At 36.9% G+C, this 16268-nt stretch overlaps 1 protein-coding gene across 1 annotated transcript in view; it reads left to right on the top strand.

The window, feature by feature from the left end:
* Window positions 1-16268, top strand: part of LOC118630594 (testis-specific gene 10 protein) — a 69680-nt gene that overhangs the window by 35614 nt on the left and 17798 nt on the right. The window contains exons 9-12 of the mRNA XM_036262450.1: window positions 973-1141; window positions 4115-4225; window positions 8349-8534; window positions 15785-15790. Coding sequence (XP_036118343.1) covers window positions 973-1141; window positions 4115-4225; window positions 8349-8534; window positions 15785-15790 — 472 coding nt within the window. The remainder of the gene's footprint in view (window positions 1-972; window positions 1142-4114; window positions 4226-8348; window positions 8535-15784; window positions 15791-16268) is intronic.

Below are 16268 nucleotides of genomic sequence, written 5' to 3' on the forward strand. Positions count from 1 at the left end.
GGCTTAAGTCTTTGTAGGGGAGTAAAAGAGTTATGTGGTGTTTGCCAAGGAAAGGAACTGGCATTCAAGGTAGAAAGGATAGCAAAGAACCACAGATAATGTTCAAGAGCCTCTTGAATGACAAGCAGGTGAGTGTTGGAACCTGAAGTGTGAGAGGAGATGTGAAGGGAAGAAAGGCCAAACAAGAGGCCTGTGTGACAGACACATGAGTCTTGATTTTATCCTTCGGGAAATAAGAAATTTTGAGGAGATTTTTGCAGGAGATTATCCAGGCTGAGGAGTGGGGTTCGGGAGTGGGGGACAGGGATGGAGTGCTTATAAGGAGCACAATCTAGGAAAATGCCAGGTGTATGGTTGGGGATGAATACTGGACATGTAGAAGGTGTGGAAAAAGATGATTTCCTCTGAACTGGAAATGCCTTTGAGAACTTCTTGTAGATATGTCTTATAAGCAGTTAAATATGAGTCTGGAGTGTAAGGAAGAGGCCAAGGCTGGAGGTAATGGTTTCGGAATCATCTGGGTATAGGTGGGGTGGGGAGCCATGGATATGAATAGTATTTGTCTGAGCAAAGGTGGGTAGTAAGAAGAAATCAGGAAGCCAAGAGTTAAGCCCTCAGAACCATTACGTACTAAGGGGCAGAAGAAGAGGAACCTGCCACGGAGACTAAGCCATGGCAGCTGGAGGTAGGATGAAAGCTTTCTTCTATTTGAATGTCAGAAGTCTTGAAATACTTAGCTACTCATTGACTATTATGTATATTTAGCATCATTGTTTTTCATAGTGAAATATTGGCAACATAGAGAAACTCCAATGAACTGTTTTTGCAGTATATATTCCCATAAATTTAAATGTGTTTAAAACTTCTTCAAATGTTCTCATGCTAACTAACTGTCCATCTTCTCTCTTGTGAGAAAATTGTTATTTGATTTTGGTAAAATGTTTCTTATGTACTATTTGATTTGTGGAATAGACAGTCTACTGAAGCGCTAATTATGTGTGAACAAGACATTTCCAGAATGCGTCGGCAATTGGATGAAACAAATGATGAACTGGCTCAAATTGCCAGGGAAAGAGATATCTTGGCTCATGAGAATGACAATCTCCAAGAACAGTTTTCTAAAGCTAAACAAGAAAACCAGGTATCTTTTTCTCCAAGAAAAATATATATTTCTTGTGAGGCTCAGTTCTTTCATTTAAAATGTAGAAAAGCTCTGGCGTTGGAACCAGCCATTTCTACCTTTGTTACACAATAAGCCATATAATTTCTAAATGAAATTCTCAGACAAAAGTGTTACATATTAAGGAAGGAGAGAACAAGGGATATAATATATTCGTATTCAACCTTAGAAGTAGCCAAAGAATGAAGATAAAACTTTCAGAAACTTATAAGAAAATGGTAGATTTATTCGATGGACTATTATTCTGTTTAAGTATTAAGTGTATGAACTATGCCACATTTTCTCTTTAGCACTGTAATTCTTTATAGGAAAATTTATTTTATAATTATTTCCTCTCTAAGCCTTATCCACAGTTCTCATTTCCAATATTATAATTTTAATTGACCACTAAAAAATTTTACTTGGAAGTTTTCTTCCCCACTGAAAATTGTTCAGTCCAAATGATTTCCCCCACTTTGCTGTCACTCTCCGTATCTTTAGTTTGCATCATAAAAGTCTATTTTTTAACTGTTAAATATTTTAAATTTATATAAGTAAATATAAAGATGCAACATTTTGTTAGTTATAAAAAAAATTGCCTGAGATGTTAAAATACTGTGTTCAAAAGTTAGTGAATAATGGGATCCTGGAACAGAAAAGTGACAGGACATAAAAATGAAAGAACTCAGGGCCCTAGCCAGGTAACTCAGTTGGTTAGCGCATCGGCCTGATGTGTCAAGGTTGTGGGTTTGATTCCTGGTCAGGGCATATATAAGAATCAGCCAATGAATACATAAATAAGTGGAACAACAAATCTCTCTCTCTCTCTCTCTTTTCTCCTCATCTCCCTTCTTCCCTCCCCACTCTTCCTCCCTTTCTTCTCTCTCTCTCTCAAAATATCAATACATAGTCCTGGCCAGTGTGGCTTAGTTGGTTGGGCATTGTCCTCTACACCAAAAGGTTGCTGGTTTGATCCCCAGTCAGGGCACATGCCCAGGTTGCAGGCTCAATCCCTGATAGGGGATGTGCAGGAAACAGCCGATTGGTGTTTCGCTTTCACATCAGTGTTTCTCTCCCTCTACCTTCCTCTCTCTCTAAAAAAAAAAAAAAAAAAAAAAAATCAATAAAAAAATCTTTTTAAATTCAATAAATTAAAAAATGAAAGAAATCTAAATAAAATGGGGACTTTAAAAATGTATCAATATTGGTTCATTAATTGTGATAAGTATACTAATGTAAGATGTTAATAAAAGAGGAAACTGAATATAGGGTATATGTGGCTCTATACTACTTTCACAACTTTTCTGAAAATCAAACTATACTAAAATAAAGTTTATTTTTGAAAGTTAATGAATAGCAATAAAAACAAAGATGTGAATTTATAATTTTTTATATTCTGTAGCTAGAGCAAATAGGCTAAAGGTAAATATATCCTATATTTATGTAAAGCTAGATTAAAAACTTTCATTTTTACCACCTAGAGGTAGCCACTGTTAACATATTTTTTTAGTGATTTTCAATGTACTTAAAAAAATTTATTCTTTTACATGAACTTCTTATGTAGCTGGGATAAAACCACATACCCCTTTATATCATGGTTTTTCTACATGAGAGGGCACTAGAGTGAAACGTTTAAGACTCATGAGTCTGACTCCCCTGGCTGTGTGATAATATCACTTAACTTCTCTGAATCTCAGTTCGTCATCTGTAAAAATGGAGAGTAAACGGGAATATGCCTGAAAGCACTTGTCAGAGAGTCCAGCATAAGCACTTGGTAAATATTTTGTAGGGACATTATAACCACTTTCCTGCTTTGTTAAAATTTTGTAAACATTTTTATAATCAGAAGAAAATTGGTATCATAACAATTTTCATATGTTCGAGAGTAGTTTTTTCCTTCATTTGGGTCATAGACCCAAGGGTAGAAGATAGATTCCTCTGTGGACTGAAAATTAAGAATCCATATCACAGAAGATTTGGAAAGCAGAAACCTTAAAAAAAATTTTCACCCTCAGTACCACAATTTTTAACAAATTGGGATGAGGTATTTTTAGTGTTTTATCCTGATTTTTTTCACTATTAGATGGAAATTTTTTTTGTTACTAGTGGGAAGGAGAGTGTCAAGGGGGAAAATTGGGACATCTGTAATACTTTCAACAATAAAATAAATAAATAAAAATTACCCAAACATTTCTCATAGAGGCATAATGTTCTATGTGGTTATACCATTATGTAGTTGCTATTTACTGTATCATTCACTTAGTGTGAATAAATATTATTATAACAAATAAATGCCTTAATGAACATTCCTTTTCATTAAATTTTCTTTGATCTCATTTCGAATTGAATCAAAGCTTATGAAATGTTTATATTTTTATTTTTTTATTTTTTGTGGTACATGCCCCATGCGGAAACCGAACCCAGGACTCTCTGGTCCGCAGGCCGACGCTCAACCGCTGAGCCAAACTGGCCAGGGCAAAGCTTATGAAATTTAAAAAAACTAGATGGACGTTTTCAAATATAGTGAATATGCATGTATCCATCTCCCATCTTCAACAAAAAGAAACATAATTGATACATCACCAGATAGCAGATCATAGATTTGCTTTTTGCAAATTTACGTTTACTCCAATGATACATGGAAATGCCCATTTCTTGGCACAATAGAATAGTTTTAAATCCTTGCTAATTTTATAGGCAAAATAGTATTTCATTGTCTTAATTTGCATTTCTTTGATTGCTAGTACATTTTTAACTGTTTAAAGTATTATCCACCTGTGTTTCCTTTTTGTGAATGATCTGTTTGGACTCATATCTTTCTCACTGTTTTTATAGGAGCTTTATATATTAGGTACATTGACTTTTTATCATAATAAATATTTTAAAATTTATTTATGGTAGTTTTGACAATAGACCATTTAAAAAATTGTAGTCAAATCTATCTTTTTCTCATAGGTGCTGTCTAAACAATTAAATGATACTCATAATGAACTTAATGATATAAAACAGAAGGTCCAAGATACTAATTTGGAGGTTAACAAGCTGAAGAATATATTAAAGTCTGAAGTATGTATATATTTTTTCCCTCCTTGCTCATGATACCTAAGAGTTTTCACTAAAGTTACTGATCAGTTACCCTCAAGGGGAGAGCTGAATCAAGCCTTCCTTTAATGCATAGCATATTTTAATGTTGACAATGATAAGTTAACTATATATTTAGAACATCACCAATGTCCAGAAAGGTAACTCAGAAATAAGTCCCTTTTAGTTTGCTACTCAGCCATTCTAGATATGTAGACTCCTCCTAACTAGAGAAAGGACAGGGGGCCAGAATCCACTTGGGCTCATACATATTTGAAAATGGTAGAGATTTCAAGAACAAACCTTTGACAAAAGAGGCTCCACTTGATTGTGTAGCAGATCAGAATCGATGACTCTGTCATGGGGCCATTTGTTTCTTAGGACCAGAAGGCAGATGGCTCTTCTGCAGTTCTGTTAGTAACCATTTGACTAGGTGCATGGGTGTGACATCAGATGATTAAAGTAAATTTGGTTGCATGTGTGGTAGTCCTAGAATAAATAGAGAGCTTGACCAGTGATGTTCAATATGTCCATTTAGTAGAATATTACCTAAAATAGTATAGTTGAGCCCGGCTGATATGGCTCAGTGGTTGAACATTGACACATGCACCAAGAGGTCGCCAGTTTGATTCCTGGTCAGGGCACATGCCCAGGTTATGGGCCCCATCCCCAGTGGGGGACATGCAGGAGGCAGCCAATCGATGTTTTCTCTCATCAATGTTTCTGTCTCTCTCCTTCTCCCTTCCTTTCTCTCTCAAATCAATAATGAAAAAAAAATTTTTAATAAAATAGTTGAATTGATTAAAAAGCATAATTGGATTATAATAGGTGTAGTGTTATTTGCATACCACTGAAACCCGTTAATAGGAAACCCCCCCAAAAAAAACTATTCTTATTTTATTTCACATATTATTTAATATCAGTCCACAACATATCTTGAGCATTTATTTGTGGTGTTCATTAGATTGTTTAGGATGTTGAGAGACAGAGTCTAAGGACTCCTAAATTGCAGTCCTTGCTTTCAGGCAGTGAAAGTAGCAGACAAAGCAGGCATTTTCCTACACTTCCTGATTTTAAGATGCAGCAATGTAACATCATGAATGGACAGAAGCTCTGGAGTCAGATAGGTCTGACTCCTCCCTAATGACCTGGACTTAGGTCCAGGTTTGTATTCCCTCTGTAATTGGGAAGAACACCCAGGTAAGTCAGATAGATCTAGCACTGATCCATTTAAGTCTATTCTAGAATAGGGCAGAACATAAATAAGTGAATATCTGAGCAACATTGAATACAGTAAATTTAGAATTAGTGTTAAACAGTTCCCCTTTTCTTCCTAGCCTGTCACATTACCTGAAATTTTACCATTAAGGATAGGGGCTTTTAGATTCTGGAGTTGTGTTTTCAGACATCACACATCAAGCTTCTCTTAGCTTTTAGCATCCTAGTATGAGTTCTTTCATGAAATTTCATTTTACAACATAGCTGGATGGATCCAGGCACCCTTTGCCCCAGAGAGAACAAACCACAGATGGTCCAATAAGAACTGTTGAGTGGATTCTTCATTCACTCATTCATTCAACAAACAGTATGCTTGGTGCTGAGGTGCCAGAGATGAAAAACTGAAAGGAAGCAAAATGGGCCTGGCAGATGTGGCTCAGTGGTTGAGTGTCAACCCATACACCAAGAGGTTGCTGGTTTGATTCCCAGTCAGGGCACATTCCCAGGTTGTGGGCCTGATCTCCAGTGTGGTGTGTGCAGGAAGCGGTCAATCGATGTTCTCTCTCATCGATGTTTCTATCTCTTCCTCTCTCTAAAATCAATAAAGAAAAGTTATTGAGAGGAAGCAGAATGGCACGCAGGCAGCAGGGAGACCGTAAGCACAGGTGTTAGGGGGATACAGTAGGTCCTGCAGCTAGAGTGGAGTGTATAGGTGGGTGATAATAGATAAGAAGGATTTGTTGGAATGCTATTTTCCAGAAGCTTTTGTTACAACAGAAGCACAGAAGTTATTTGAAGAATTGCCTTTTAGAAAGACTATTCTGGAGATGTCGGGAAGATTAAATCAGAAGGGTAAGACAATCAGAAGGAGAGAGAGGCTGTATACATAATTTAATCAACAAGAGCAAAAGATTCCAGCTGAGGCCTCAAACTGTGGTGGTGGAGTGTTGTAAAGAGCCAGTGGACCACCAGAGGGAGCTGTGGAATACAGGGGTGGGATTAGCTCTAGAAAGAGGTACAGTCCTCCTCGCCACTTCATGCTTTGACTTTCCAGGCTTCACTCTATTGCGTTTTTTTCAAATATAGTATAGTATTTGAAAAAGCCGATAGAGTGAAGCCATGAAAGTGGAAGCATGAAGTGGCGAGGGATGACTGTGTATAAATAAAGAATCCTACTTCGCGGAAATTCATCCTGGTAGTCTGGAACTGATTAAGTGTGATAAAGCAGGGCTGACTGTAAAGTCATCTTGAAAGAGAATTGGGGAATACCAAGGAGCAGTTGCACTTTCTTTATGTTACTGCCTATCTTTTGCCCACACTCCTCTAACTTCTTTGGACAGATACAAAAAAGGGTAAAATATGGCTTCTTGGTTGCCACAAGGAAGGGTCCTAGAGGGCAGGAGAGACATTTTATGGCAATTCTTTTTCACCCCTTAAACTTTGAACATGTATTACTTACTCATAAAACTAAATTTAATATAAAGAATGGTTCTTATCTTTGAGGAATCCAAGGTATTATTGGGGATATTGTACATCCACACTTAATTACATAAAGCTGTAAGGCATTTTTAAGAGGATGACATACACAGTAAGTGCTACAGAAAGTTAAAAACTGTAAAGATTGATATGGGTAAAATTTAGTTTATGTATATTGTACCATGTATCTCCCAAGTACATACTGTGTATATAACTATTGTTTTTAGTACAATAATGGAAAATAGACATCAGATCCCTCCTGACACATTTGGAATATCTGAATCTTGAAAGTCAGACCAGTAGTTTGGCTTGTGAACTTGTTAACTAACACTCAGCCAAGGTCTTTCACATTAGTCAAGGTACCTTCAGGCCACAAGATGGCGATATTAACCGAGTTGTAACCAGACTTGTGCTTAATCATATTTGTGAGAATTTAAATCTGATTTGAAAGACAGATGAGATGTTGTTTCTTGCAATTTGGCCATTTTATTTAGTCCAGTGTTTCTGATAGAGAAATGAACTGTTTATTAACAGGTAAGAGAAAGAGATTTAGTGCCCCCTAAATTAATTACCAAAATTATTAATTTTTTTTTTTAGAATTAGTTGGCCAAACCATACTACTAAAATGTTTTTAAGTATAGTCTCAAAATGATGACTAAATATAGTATATTATTTGTGGAGTTGATTGTTTTCCTCTAGAAATAAGATCCAGCTTTAGTAAATCTGGCATGATAGACCTTTTAAGTTTTTAAAAATGTGATTCTATAATATATGCCCTATATATGCCGGGATGTATATTTATGAATAGTGTTTATTGGCATAGGTTTGATATTTACTTCTGAGCTATTTCAGGGAAGTTATTAGAATAGTGAACAAAAGTGGATCATAGAATAGCCCATGATGGAGAAAAATAAGGCTGGGGTTCCAAATGAAAAGCAGAAATCAGAGGGGAAATGTGCCCAGCCAAGAGAATTGTCAGAAGTTGATGCTTAAGATATGGCAGCAGTCAGAAGCTCTGTGGCCAGTACAACTCAGAAAAGTGGGCAGAAGCTCCGAAACCAGGCCAGCAACTAGTCAATTAGCAGATACATGGGAACGGGAAGCAATGAAAGATTTTGTTTGAATAAAATCAAATATAAGAACATATTCATCCAGGTCCTGGAGATAAGAGTAAGCAACTTCACTTTTCAAGATGGGTAAATGTGACTCAGGAACCAAGGCAGATCCTGGTCCCACTCCCTTTAGTTAACTACAGGATGACAGTTTCTAAACTGAGAGTGTAGATGGGATTCCTCAAGGTTATGTTACAAATGATCCCGTGGCAAGTAAATTCCAAATGACCTGGCAAATAATGTTTAATTATATGTTGAACATTTTACATCTTTTAAAGTGCTACCTAAGATTTGCTTTTCAGGAATCTGAGAATCGACAAATGATGGACCAACTCCGAAAAGCCAATGAAGATGCTGAAAACTGGGAAAATAAGGCTCGGCAAGCAGAGGCAGATAACAATACCCTCAAATTAGAACTTATCACTGCTGAGGCAGAGGGTAACCGATTAAAAGAAAAGGTAGATGCCCTCAGTAGAGAGGTCGAGCAGGTGAGTTTTGGAAATTGTGCTTGTCATATGTCCTGCATCATATTTAAGAGTTTTGTTTGGCCCTGGCCGGTTTGGCTCAGCAGTTAGAGCATCAGCCTGCGGTCCCAAGAGACCCGGGTTCGGTTCCCGCTAAGGGCATGTACCTTGGTTGCAGTTTGTCCCTGGCCCTGGTCGGTCATGCGGGTGGCAGCCACTCGATGTGATGTTTCTCTCTCTCTCTCTCTTCCTCTCTCTCTCTCTCTCTCCCTCCCATTCTACCTGAACAAAAAATGTCCTCGGGTGAGGATAAAAAAAAAAAAAAAGAGTTTTGTTTGGCTTTCCATAGATTAAATATATAAACAAACACTTAAAATGATTTAAATATACTGTGAATGTTCTCCTTCTCCTTCTACCCATTCTGGTTCCCCTCTCTGTTACTTGTACTACAACTAGAACAATCTTTAGCATTTTTAAACATTTGGAATTATTTCAAACATACCCCCAAAAAAGTACAAAAAAACAAGTAATATAAAGGACATGCTTATCCACCCCCCTCAGGTTTAAGGATGCTAACATTTAGTCATATTTGCTACAAGTATTTTCTTTATTTTATTATTATTATTATTATTATTATTATTTTATCCTCACCCAGGGACATTTTTTGATATTTTGTTCAGATAGATTGGGAGGGAGGGAGAGAGAGAAACATCGACATGAAAGGGACACATCGAGTGGTTGCCACCCACATGACCCAACCAGGGCCGGGGACAAACTGCAACCGAGGTATGCGCCCTTAGCGGGAACCAAACCCCGGTCTCTCCGGACTGCAGGCCAACGCTCTGCATGTCCTTAGGACCATTTTCAGAGACTATTTAAAGACCATTTAAGGTTGCTTTTTTCTAATTTTTACCAGCTTCACTAGGGAGTGGTTCTGTGGAGCTTGTCACGTGGCCATGCCAGAAGTGGAACTTGATCCCACACAGTTAGGTGATGTTCTCACTATGTTATGCCAAAATACTTTCAAATTACCCTTATGTTAATTTGTAGTATTGTTCAGTATTTGAAGATCTTTCTGGTTATTGATTTTTTTAGTTTTTTACATTTATTGAGACTGTGTTATAGCCCCATAGTGTCACCTTGCTGGATGTTTCATATATACTTAAAATAGAATGTGCATTCTTTTGTTGTTGAGTGAAATGTTGTATAGATGTCTAATGGGTCAAGTTCATCAGTGTTTTTCAGGTCCTATTTCTACTGAGTCTCTGTTTACTTGTTCTATCAGTTATTGAGAGAAAAGTGTTGAAATCGCCAACTATATTTGTGCATTTGTGTATTTTTTTCTTTTACTTATGTCATGTTACTTCATGTACTTAAAGCTGTATTTTTTAGATACATATAGGTTTAGGTTCTTTATTACTTCTTGATAAATTCATCTCTGAATCCATTGTAATGTGTCTTATCCTGTAGCATACTTTGTGAGATATTAATATAACCACTTCAGCCTTCTTGGGATTATTATTTGTATGTCATATCTTTTTCCAGGCTTTTGCTTTTAATCTTTACATCTTTATGATTAAAATGGTATTCTTTTAGTCCTGGCCAGTTTGGGTCAGTGGTTAGAGCGTAGGCCCATGGACTGAAGGGTTGCGGGTTTGATTCTGGTCAAGGGCACATACCTGGGTTGCAGGTTCAATCAGCCAGCTCTGGTTGGGGTCCTGCAGGAGGCAACCAATTGATGTGTCTCCCTCCCTCCTTTCCACTCTCTCTAAAAATCAATGGAAAAATATTCTCAGGTGAGAATATTTTAGACAGGTTAAATCTTGTATTTTTAAAATTCAATATTACAATATCTTTGAGTTGTAGTGTAAGGTCATTTACATTTTTAAAAAATCCTCATCCCAGGATATTTTTTCCATTGATTTTTAGAAAAAGTGGATGGGAGGGAGAGAGAGAAAGAGAGCGAGAGAGAGAGACACCTATGTAAAAAAGACACATCAATTGGGTGCCTTTCACAGGTGCCCCGACCAGGGCCAGGGATTGAACCTGCAATCCACATACATGCCCTTAACTTGGAATGGAACCTGTGATGCCTAGGTGCACAGGGTGACGCTCTAACCACTGAGCACACCTGCCAGAGCTAAGGTTCTTTATATTTAATACTGTGTAAATCTGTCATGTTGTTACTTGTTTTGTATTTGTCCCATTTATTCTTTATATGTTTATTACTCTTTTCCTGCCTTATCTCATCAGTTTTATTGAGAAATAATTGACACACATCACTGTATAAGTTTAACATGTGCAGCATGATGGTTTGATTTACAAATACTGTGAAATGATTACTACAGAGCATTCAGCTGACGTCTGTCTTCTCATACATATACAATAAAAACAAAAGAAAGGAAAAAGGACAAAATATTCTCCTTGAGATGAGTAACTCTTAGGGTTTGCTCTCTTAACTTTCCTATATATTATATAGTAGCTTTAGCTATAGTCATCCTATTGTACATTACATACCTAGTTCTTATTTTCATATACCAGGATGTTTGCACCTTTGCGCCACCTTCCTCTAATTCCCTCTCCATCACGCTCTGCCTCAGGTAATTACACTCTGTTCTCTTTTTCTGTGAGTTTTTTTTTTTTTTTTTGGGGGGGGGGTGTTTGTTTTATTTTTAGATTCCATGGATAAGTGAAATCATAAGGTATGTGTCTTTCTCTGTCTGATTTATTTCACTTAAGATAATACCTTCATGGTTCATCCATGTTGTTGGAAATTATAGGATTCCCTCATTTTAAAAAATATTTATTTTAATGTGGAGAGTATTACAGATGTCTCCCATTTTTCCCCACTTGCCCCCCTCCACTCATCTCCCACCCTACCCCAGGTCTTCACCTGTATATTGTCTGTGTCCATGGGCTATGCATATATGCATGTAAGTTCTTGTATCAACCTCTATCCGCCCTCCCTCCCACCTTCAGATCTGAGATCTGTCAGTCTGTTCTGTGCTTCCATGTCTGTGGTCCTATTTTGTTCGTCAGTTTATTTTGTTCATTGCATTCCACATATAAGTGAGATAATGTGATACTTGTCTTTCTTTGATTGGCTTATTTTATTTAACATAATGATCTCCAAGTCCATCAACGCTGTTGCAATGGGTAAAAGATCCTTCTTTTTTATAGCTGCATATTATTCCATTGTGTAAATGTACCACAGCTTTTTAACCTACTCATCTATTGATGGGAACTTGGGTTGTTTCTAGATCTTAGCTTTTGTGTTAATGCTATTATGAACATAGTGGTGTAGTCTTTCTGATTAGTATTTAGGGATTCTTAGGATATATTCCTAGAAATGGGATCACTGGGTTTAATGGCAATTCCAGTTTTAATTTTTTGAGGACACTCCAAACTGTTTTTCATAGTGGCTGCACCAGTCTGTATTCCCACCAGCAGGTTACTAGGGTTCCCTTTTATTCATATCCTCACCAGCACTTGTTATTTTTTGATTTGTTGATGATGGCCATTCTGGCAAGTGTGGGGTGATACCTCATGGTGGTTTTAATATGCATCTCTCTGATGATTAGTGATGTTGAGCATTTTTCATATGTCTATTGGCCATCTGTCCTCTTTGGAGAAGTGTCTATTCAGGTCCTTTGCCCATTTTTTATTGGATTGTTTGTCTTCTTCCTGTTGAATTGTATAAGTTCTTTATATATTTTGGAGATTAACCCCTTATCAGATGTATCAGTGTCAAATATGTTCTCCCATACCATGGGTTCCTTTTGCATTTTGATGCTTGTTTTTTTTTTTTTGATGTGCAGAAGCTTTTTAGTTTTATGTAGTCCTATTTGTTTATTTATTTTTTCTTTGTTTCTCTTACCCTAGGTGATGTATCAACAAAAATTCTTCTGTTTGAGATGTCTAAGATTTTACTGCCTATGTTTTCTTCTAGGAGTTTTATGGTTTTGCGACTTACATTTAAGTCTTTTATCCATTTTGAGTTTATTCTTGTGTATTGTATAAGTTGGTCTAGTTTCTTTCTTTTTTTTTTTAACACGTATCTGTCCAATTATTGTCTTTACTCCATGTATTCTCTTGCCTCCTTTGCCAAATAGTAATTGAGCATATTGTCTTGGGTAAATTTCTGGGTTCTCTGTTCTATTTCATTGATCTATATACCTGTTCTTGTGCCAGTATCAGGCTGTTTTGATTACAGTGGCTCTGTAGTATAGTTTGATATTGAATATTGTGAGCCCTCCAACTTTGTTATTCTTTCTCAAGATTGCTGAGCTATTCAGGGTCTTTTTTGGTTTGTATAAAGTTTTGGAATATTTGTTCCAGATCTGTAAAATATGCTGTTGGTATTTTAATAACCTATATGTTTTCAAAATTCTTTATTCATCATTGCTTCTTACATTCTATTTTTTTCTTCTAAGTTCAGTTTTCTTTCTTGAAACTTACTTTCTTTGATCTGAGTTCAGTTTTTCAGTCTTTGTCTGAAAATGGCTTTATTTTTTCCTCATTTTTGTATATAAGTTTAGCAGAATATAGAATTTGAGGTTGAGCATTTATTCCCTTGATAATGTTAAAAATAATTGTCTTCTTTTGTTGAGAAGTCTGTTCTCATTGTAACTGTCATTCTTCACAAGTCTGTCTTTTCTAATTGGTTCCTTTTAAAGTATTCTCTTTTTCTCTGTGCGCAGTCTCACTATTATATGTCAAGCTATGGATTTATTTGAGGGGGGGTGGTCTTTGGTTTTGTTGCACTTTTTCAGTTAGAGTATTCATTCCTTTTATTAAATCTTGAAAATTCTCAGATGTTATTTATTTTAATATTACTGCCTCCAAATTTACTCTGCTGTCTCCTTTAACTTTTTTTAATATGCTTTTTGGATCTTATAGCCCAAGTGTTTATTAATATTTAAAAATTTTTTTCTTTATTGATTTTAAAGAGAGAGGAAAGGAGAAGTAGGGAGAGAGAGAAACATCGATGAGAGAGAACATCGATTGGCCACCTCCTGCATGTCCCCTACTGGGGATCGAGCCCACAACCTGGGCTTGTGCCCTGACAGAGAATCGAACAGGAGACCTCTTGGTGAACAGGTCGACGCTCAACCACTGAGCCACACCTGCTGGGCAATATTAATATTTTTAATCATAGTTTCCCTATGTTTATCTCTCTGTGCTGTGATCTGTCTTCTAGTTTATTCTTTCCTCCTAAGCTGTACCTGTCTATTCTTTGATGTATTCCTTAATTTTTTTATTTTTGTGACTACTTCTTCTCTTTCTAGAAGTTCAATTGATTCTTCTTGGTATCTGTTTTGTTTTTAATTTTTCTTTAATGTCTTTAAAACTTTTAAGCATATTTTCCCATGCCTTCTAAAACATTTTGTTCAATAATTTGAAGTTCTTGAAGTCTGGTCCTGCTATGTGTTATGTTACTCTGACTCTCACTATTTGACTGTAAGTTCCTCTTAAGAAGGACTTTTTTCTCCTATAGAACCTTGTGTGGCCAGAGATATGAGTGGGCTTCTCCAGAGGGACAATTATGTTCAAGTTTAGAATTTGGGATGCGTAGTATAAAGTCTGACTTCAAAATTGAGTGAAGTCAGACCTATGTTTTCAATTTCTTACAGAAGGCTTTTTTCTCTGTGTGGAGACTAGGTCAAGTATCTCTGTGAGGTTGAGTGGATTTTTCCCTCTGGAGCTTCCTCTCAAGGGTCCCAGATTTTTTAGAGGTCTCAGTTCCAACTCTCCATCATTCCTACAGTCTTGTCTCCTGTTCTTTTTTTTTTTTTTTTCATCCTCACCCGAGGACATTTCTTGATATTTTGTTCAGATAGAGTGGGAGGGAGAGAGAGAGAGAGAAACATCGACGTGAAAGGGACACATCGAGTGGTCGCCACCCACATGACCCAATCAGGGCCAGGGACAAACTGCAACCGAGGTACGTGCCCTTAGCGGGAGCGGGAACCAAACCCAGGTCTCTCCAGACCGCAGGTCAACGCTCTAACCGCTTAGCCAAACCAGCCAGGGCTTGTCTCCTGTTCTTGCTTGAATGTTGAAAGTAAACTATTTACTGTTAGTGGCTCTTTTACCCCCAACTCTTAACTTGAGGCTGTTTATTTGCTTCCTGCTCAGGCTTTATTTTTTTTTGTTTTTGGCATGTGAGAAGTTTCCTTTCTTCTTTGAAAGTTCATCTATGAATTACAAAAATAACTTTTTGTTCTATTTTATCTTAGCTTTTAAGAGATGGTTTTCCTCTAAATCAACTATCTTAACTAGAACCTGAAACATATGGAATGATCTTTTTAAACCACAAAACTGACTGCATCACCTCTCTCTCTTTAGAACTTTCAGTGGATATAGACCTAATTTTTAACCCACTGACTAGGCTCTCTGTCTTGTAAGTTTTGTATACCTTTTCAATTGCATCCCCTATCACTCTTCCCTGTGGTCTCCATGATAGCTTTCTCTCTCTTCGTGGAGCATGTCATTTTCCCTTCCTTCACACACTCCCTCCAAAGCTTGCACTTAGCTTTCCTGACTTGAAAAGATGCTCTCCCCATCACACACTGTATATATCAACTCACCTTTCAGATCTCATTCAGCTCAACTGTCATTTATTCAGGAAAGCCTTTCCTGACTCTCTCAATTTAGGTCACTCTCCTTTTTTATACACATTTGTCTCTAGCAGTATTTGCTTAATATGTATTAATATATTCATATGGATGATTATTTGGTTGATGCACAACTCCCCTGTAGTCTGAAAGTTTCATGAGAGCAGAGACCATTTTATATTGTATATGCATCTTAAACACATTGACTGAAACATAGAATATACTGAATAAATAGAGAAGGGAAATATAGGAGGGATGGATAGATGGGTAAATAGATGGATAGATTATTTAAATAATGGGTGATAATGTGTGAGGAAGGAAGGGAGGGAGGAAGGTAGGAGTGAATTGTGACCAAATAATTTATTCCAGGAGCAATTTGTATGTGTGCGCTTTGTACTAGTAAAAGAAGCTGTAAAAGCAGAAAAGCATCTTTATTTGCCTCTCAGTTCCGTTGTCTTCACATAATAGCAAATACTACTGTGTAGGTGGCAGTGTATTTAGGACATTTTTTTTCCTGTAAAAAGGGGAGATTATCTTGAATGTTTGAAAGGGTTTATATACTTGAATCTCATATTACCATTTTTAAAACATGCTCTTATTTCTCATAATTTGGATGTATTCTTAATTTGTTCTTGCCCGGAGTCTTTTTTCCCTCAGGTATTAGTAAGTGCTGGAGTCATTAGTCCTCATTTTATGATAATATGGTCAATATCAACATGCCTTTCAATAATTAGAAAATGGATATTGTGAGTGAAATAGTGGTTAATGTTTTGTCACTTTGTTGTTAAAGACAACAATAAAATTTATATTATAGGATAATTGAAACTGTGACAAATATAGACACAACATGTATGCATCACTACCTGCTTTGAGGCTCAGACTTTTTTTTAATCCTCACTCAAGGATATTTTTTCATCCATTTTCAGATAGAGTGGGAGGGGGAGAGAGAGAGAGAGAAACATCAATGTGAGAGAGACACGCAGACTGGTTGCCTCCTGCACGACCCCGACCAGAGCTGGGGACCAAACCGCAACCCAGATATGTGCCCTGGACCGGAATCGATCCCGTGACTGGTCTACAGGCCAACGCTCTAACTGCTAAGCCAAACTGGCCAGGGTGAGGCTCAGACTTTTAAGGGGGA

Source organism: Molossus molossus, unplaced genomic scaffold, assembly GCF_014108415.1.
Source record: "Molossus molossus isolate mMolMol1 unplaced genomic scaffold, mMolMol1.p scaffold_m16_p_15, whole genome shotgun sequence".
NCBI classification, from domain to species: Eukaryota; Metazoa; Chordata; class Mammalia; order Chiroptera; family Molossidae; genus Molossus; species Molossus molossus.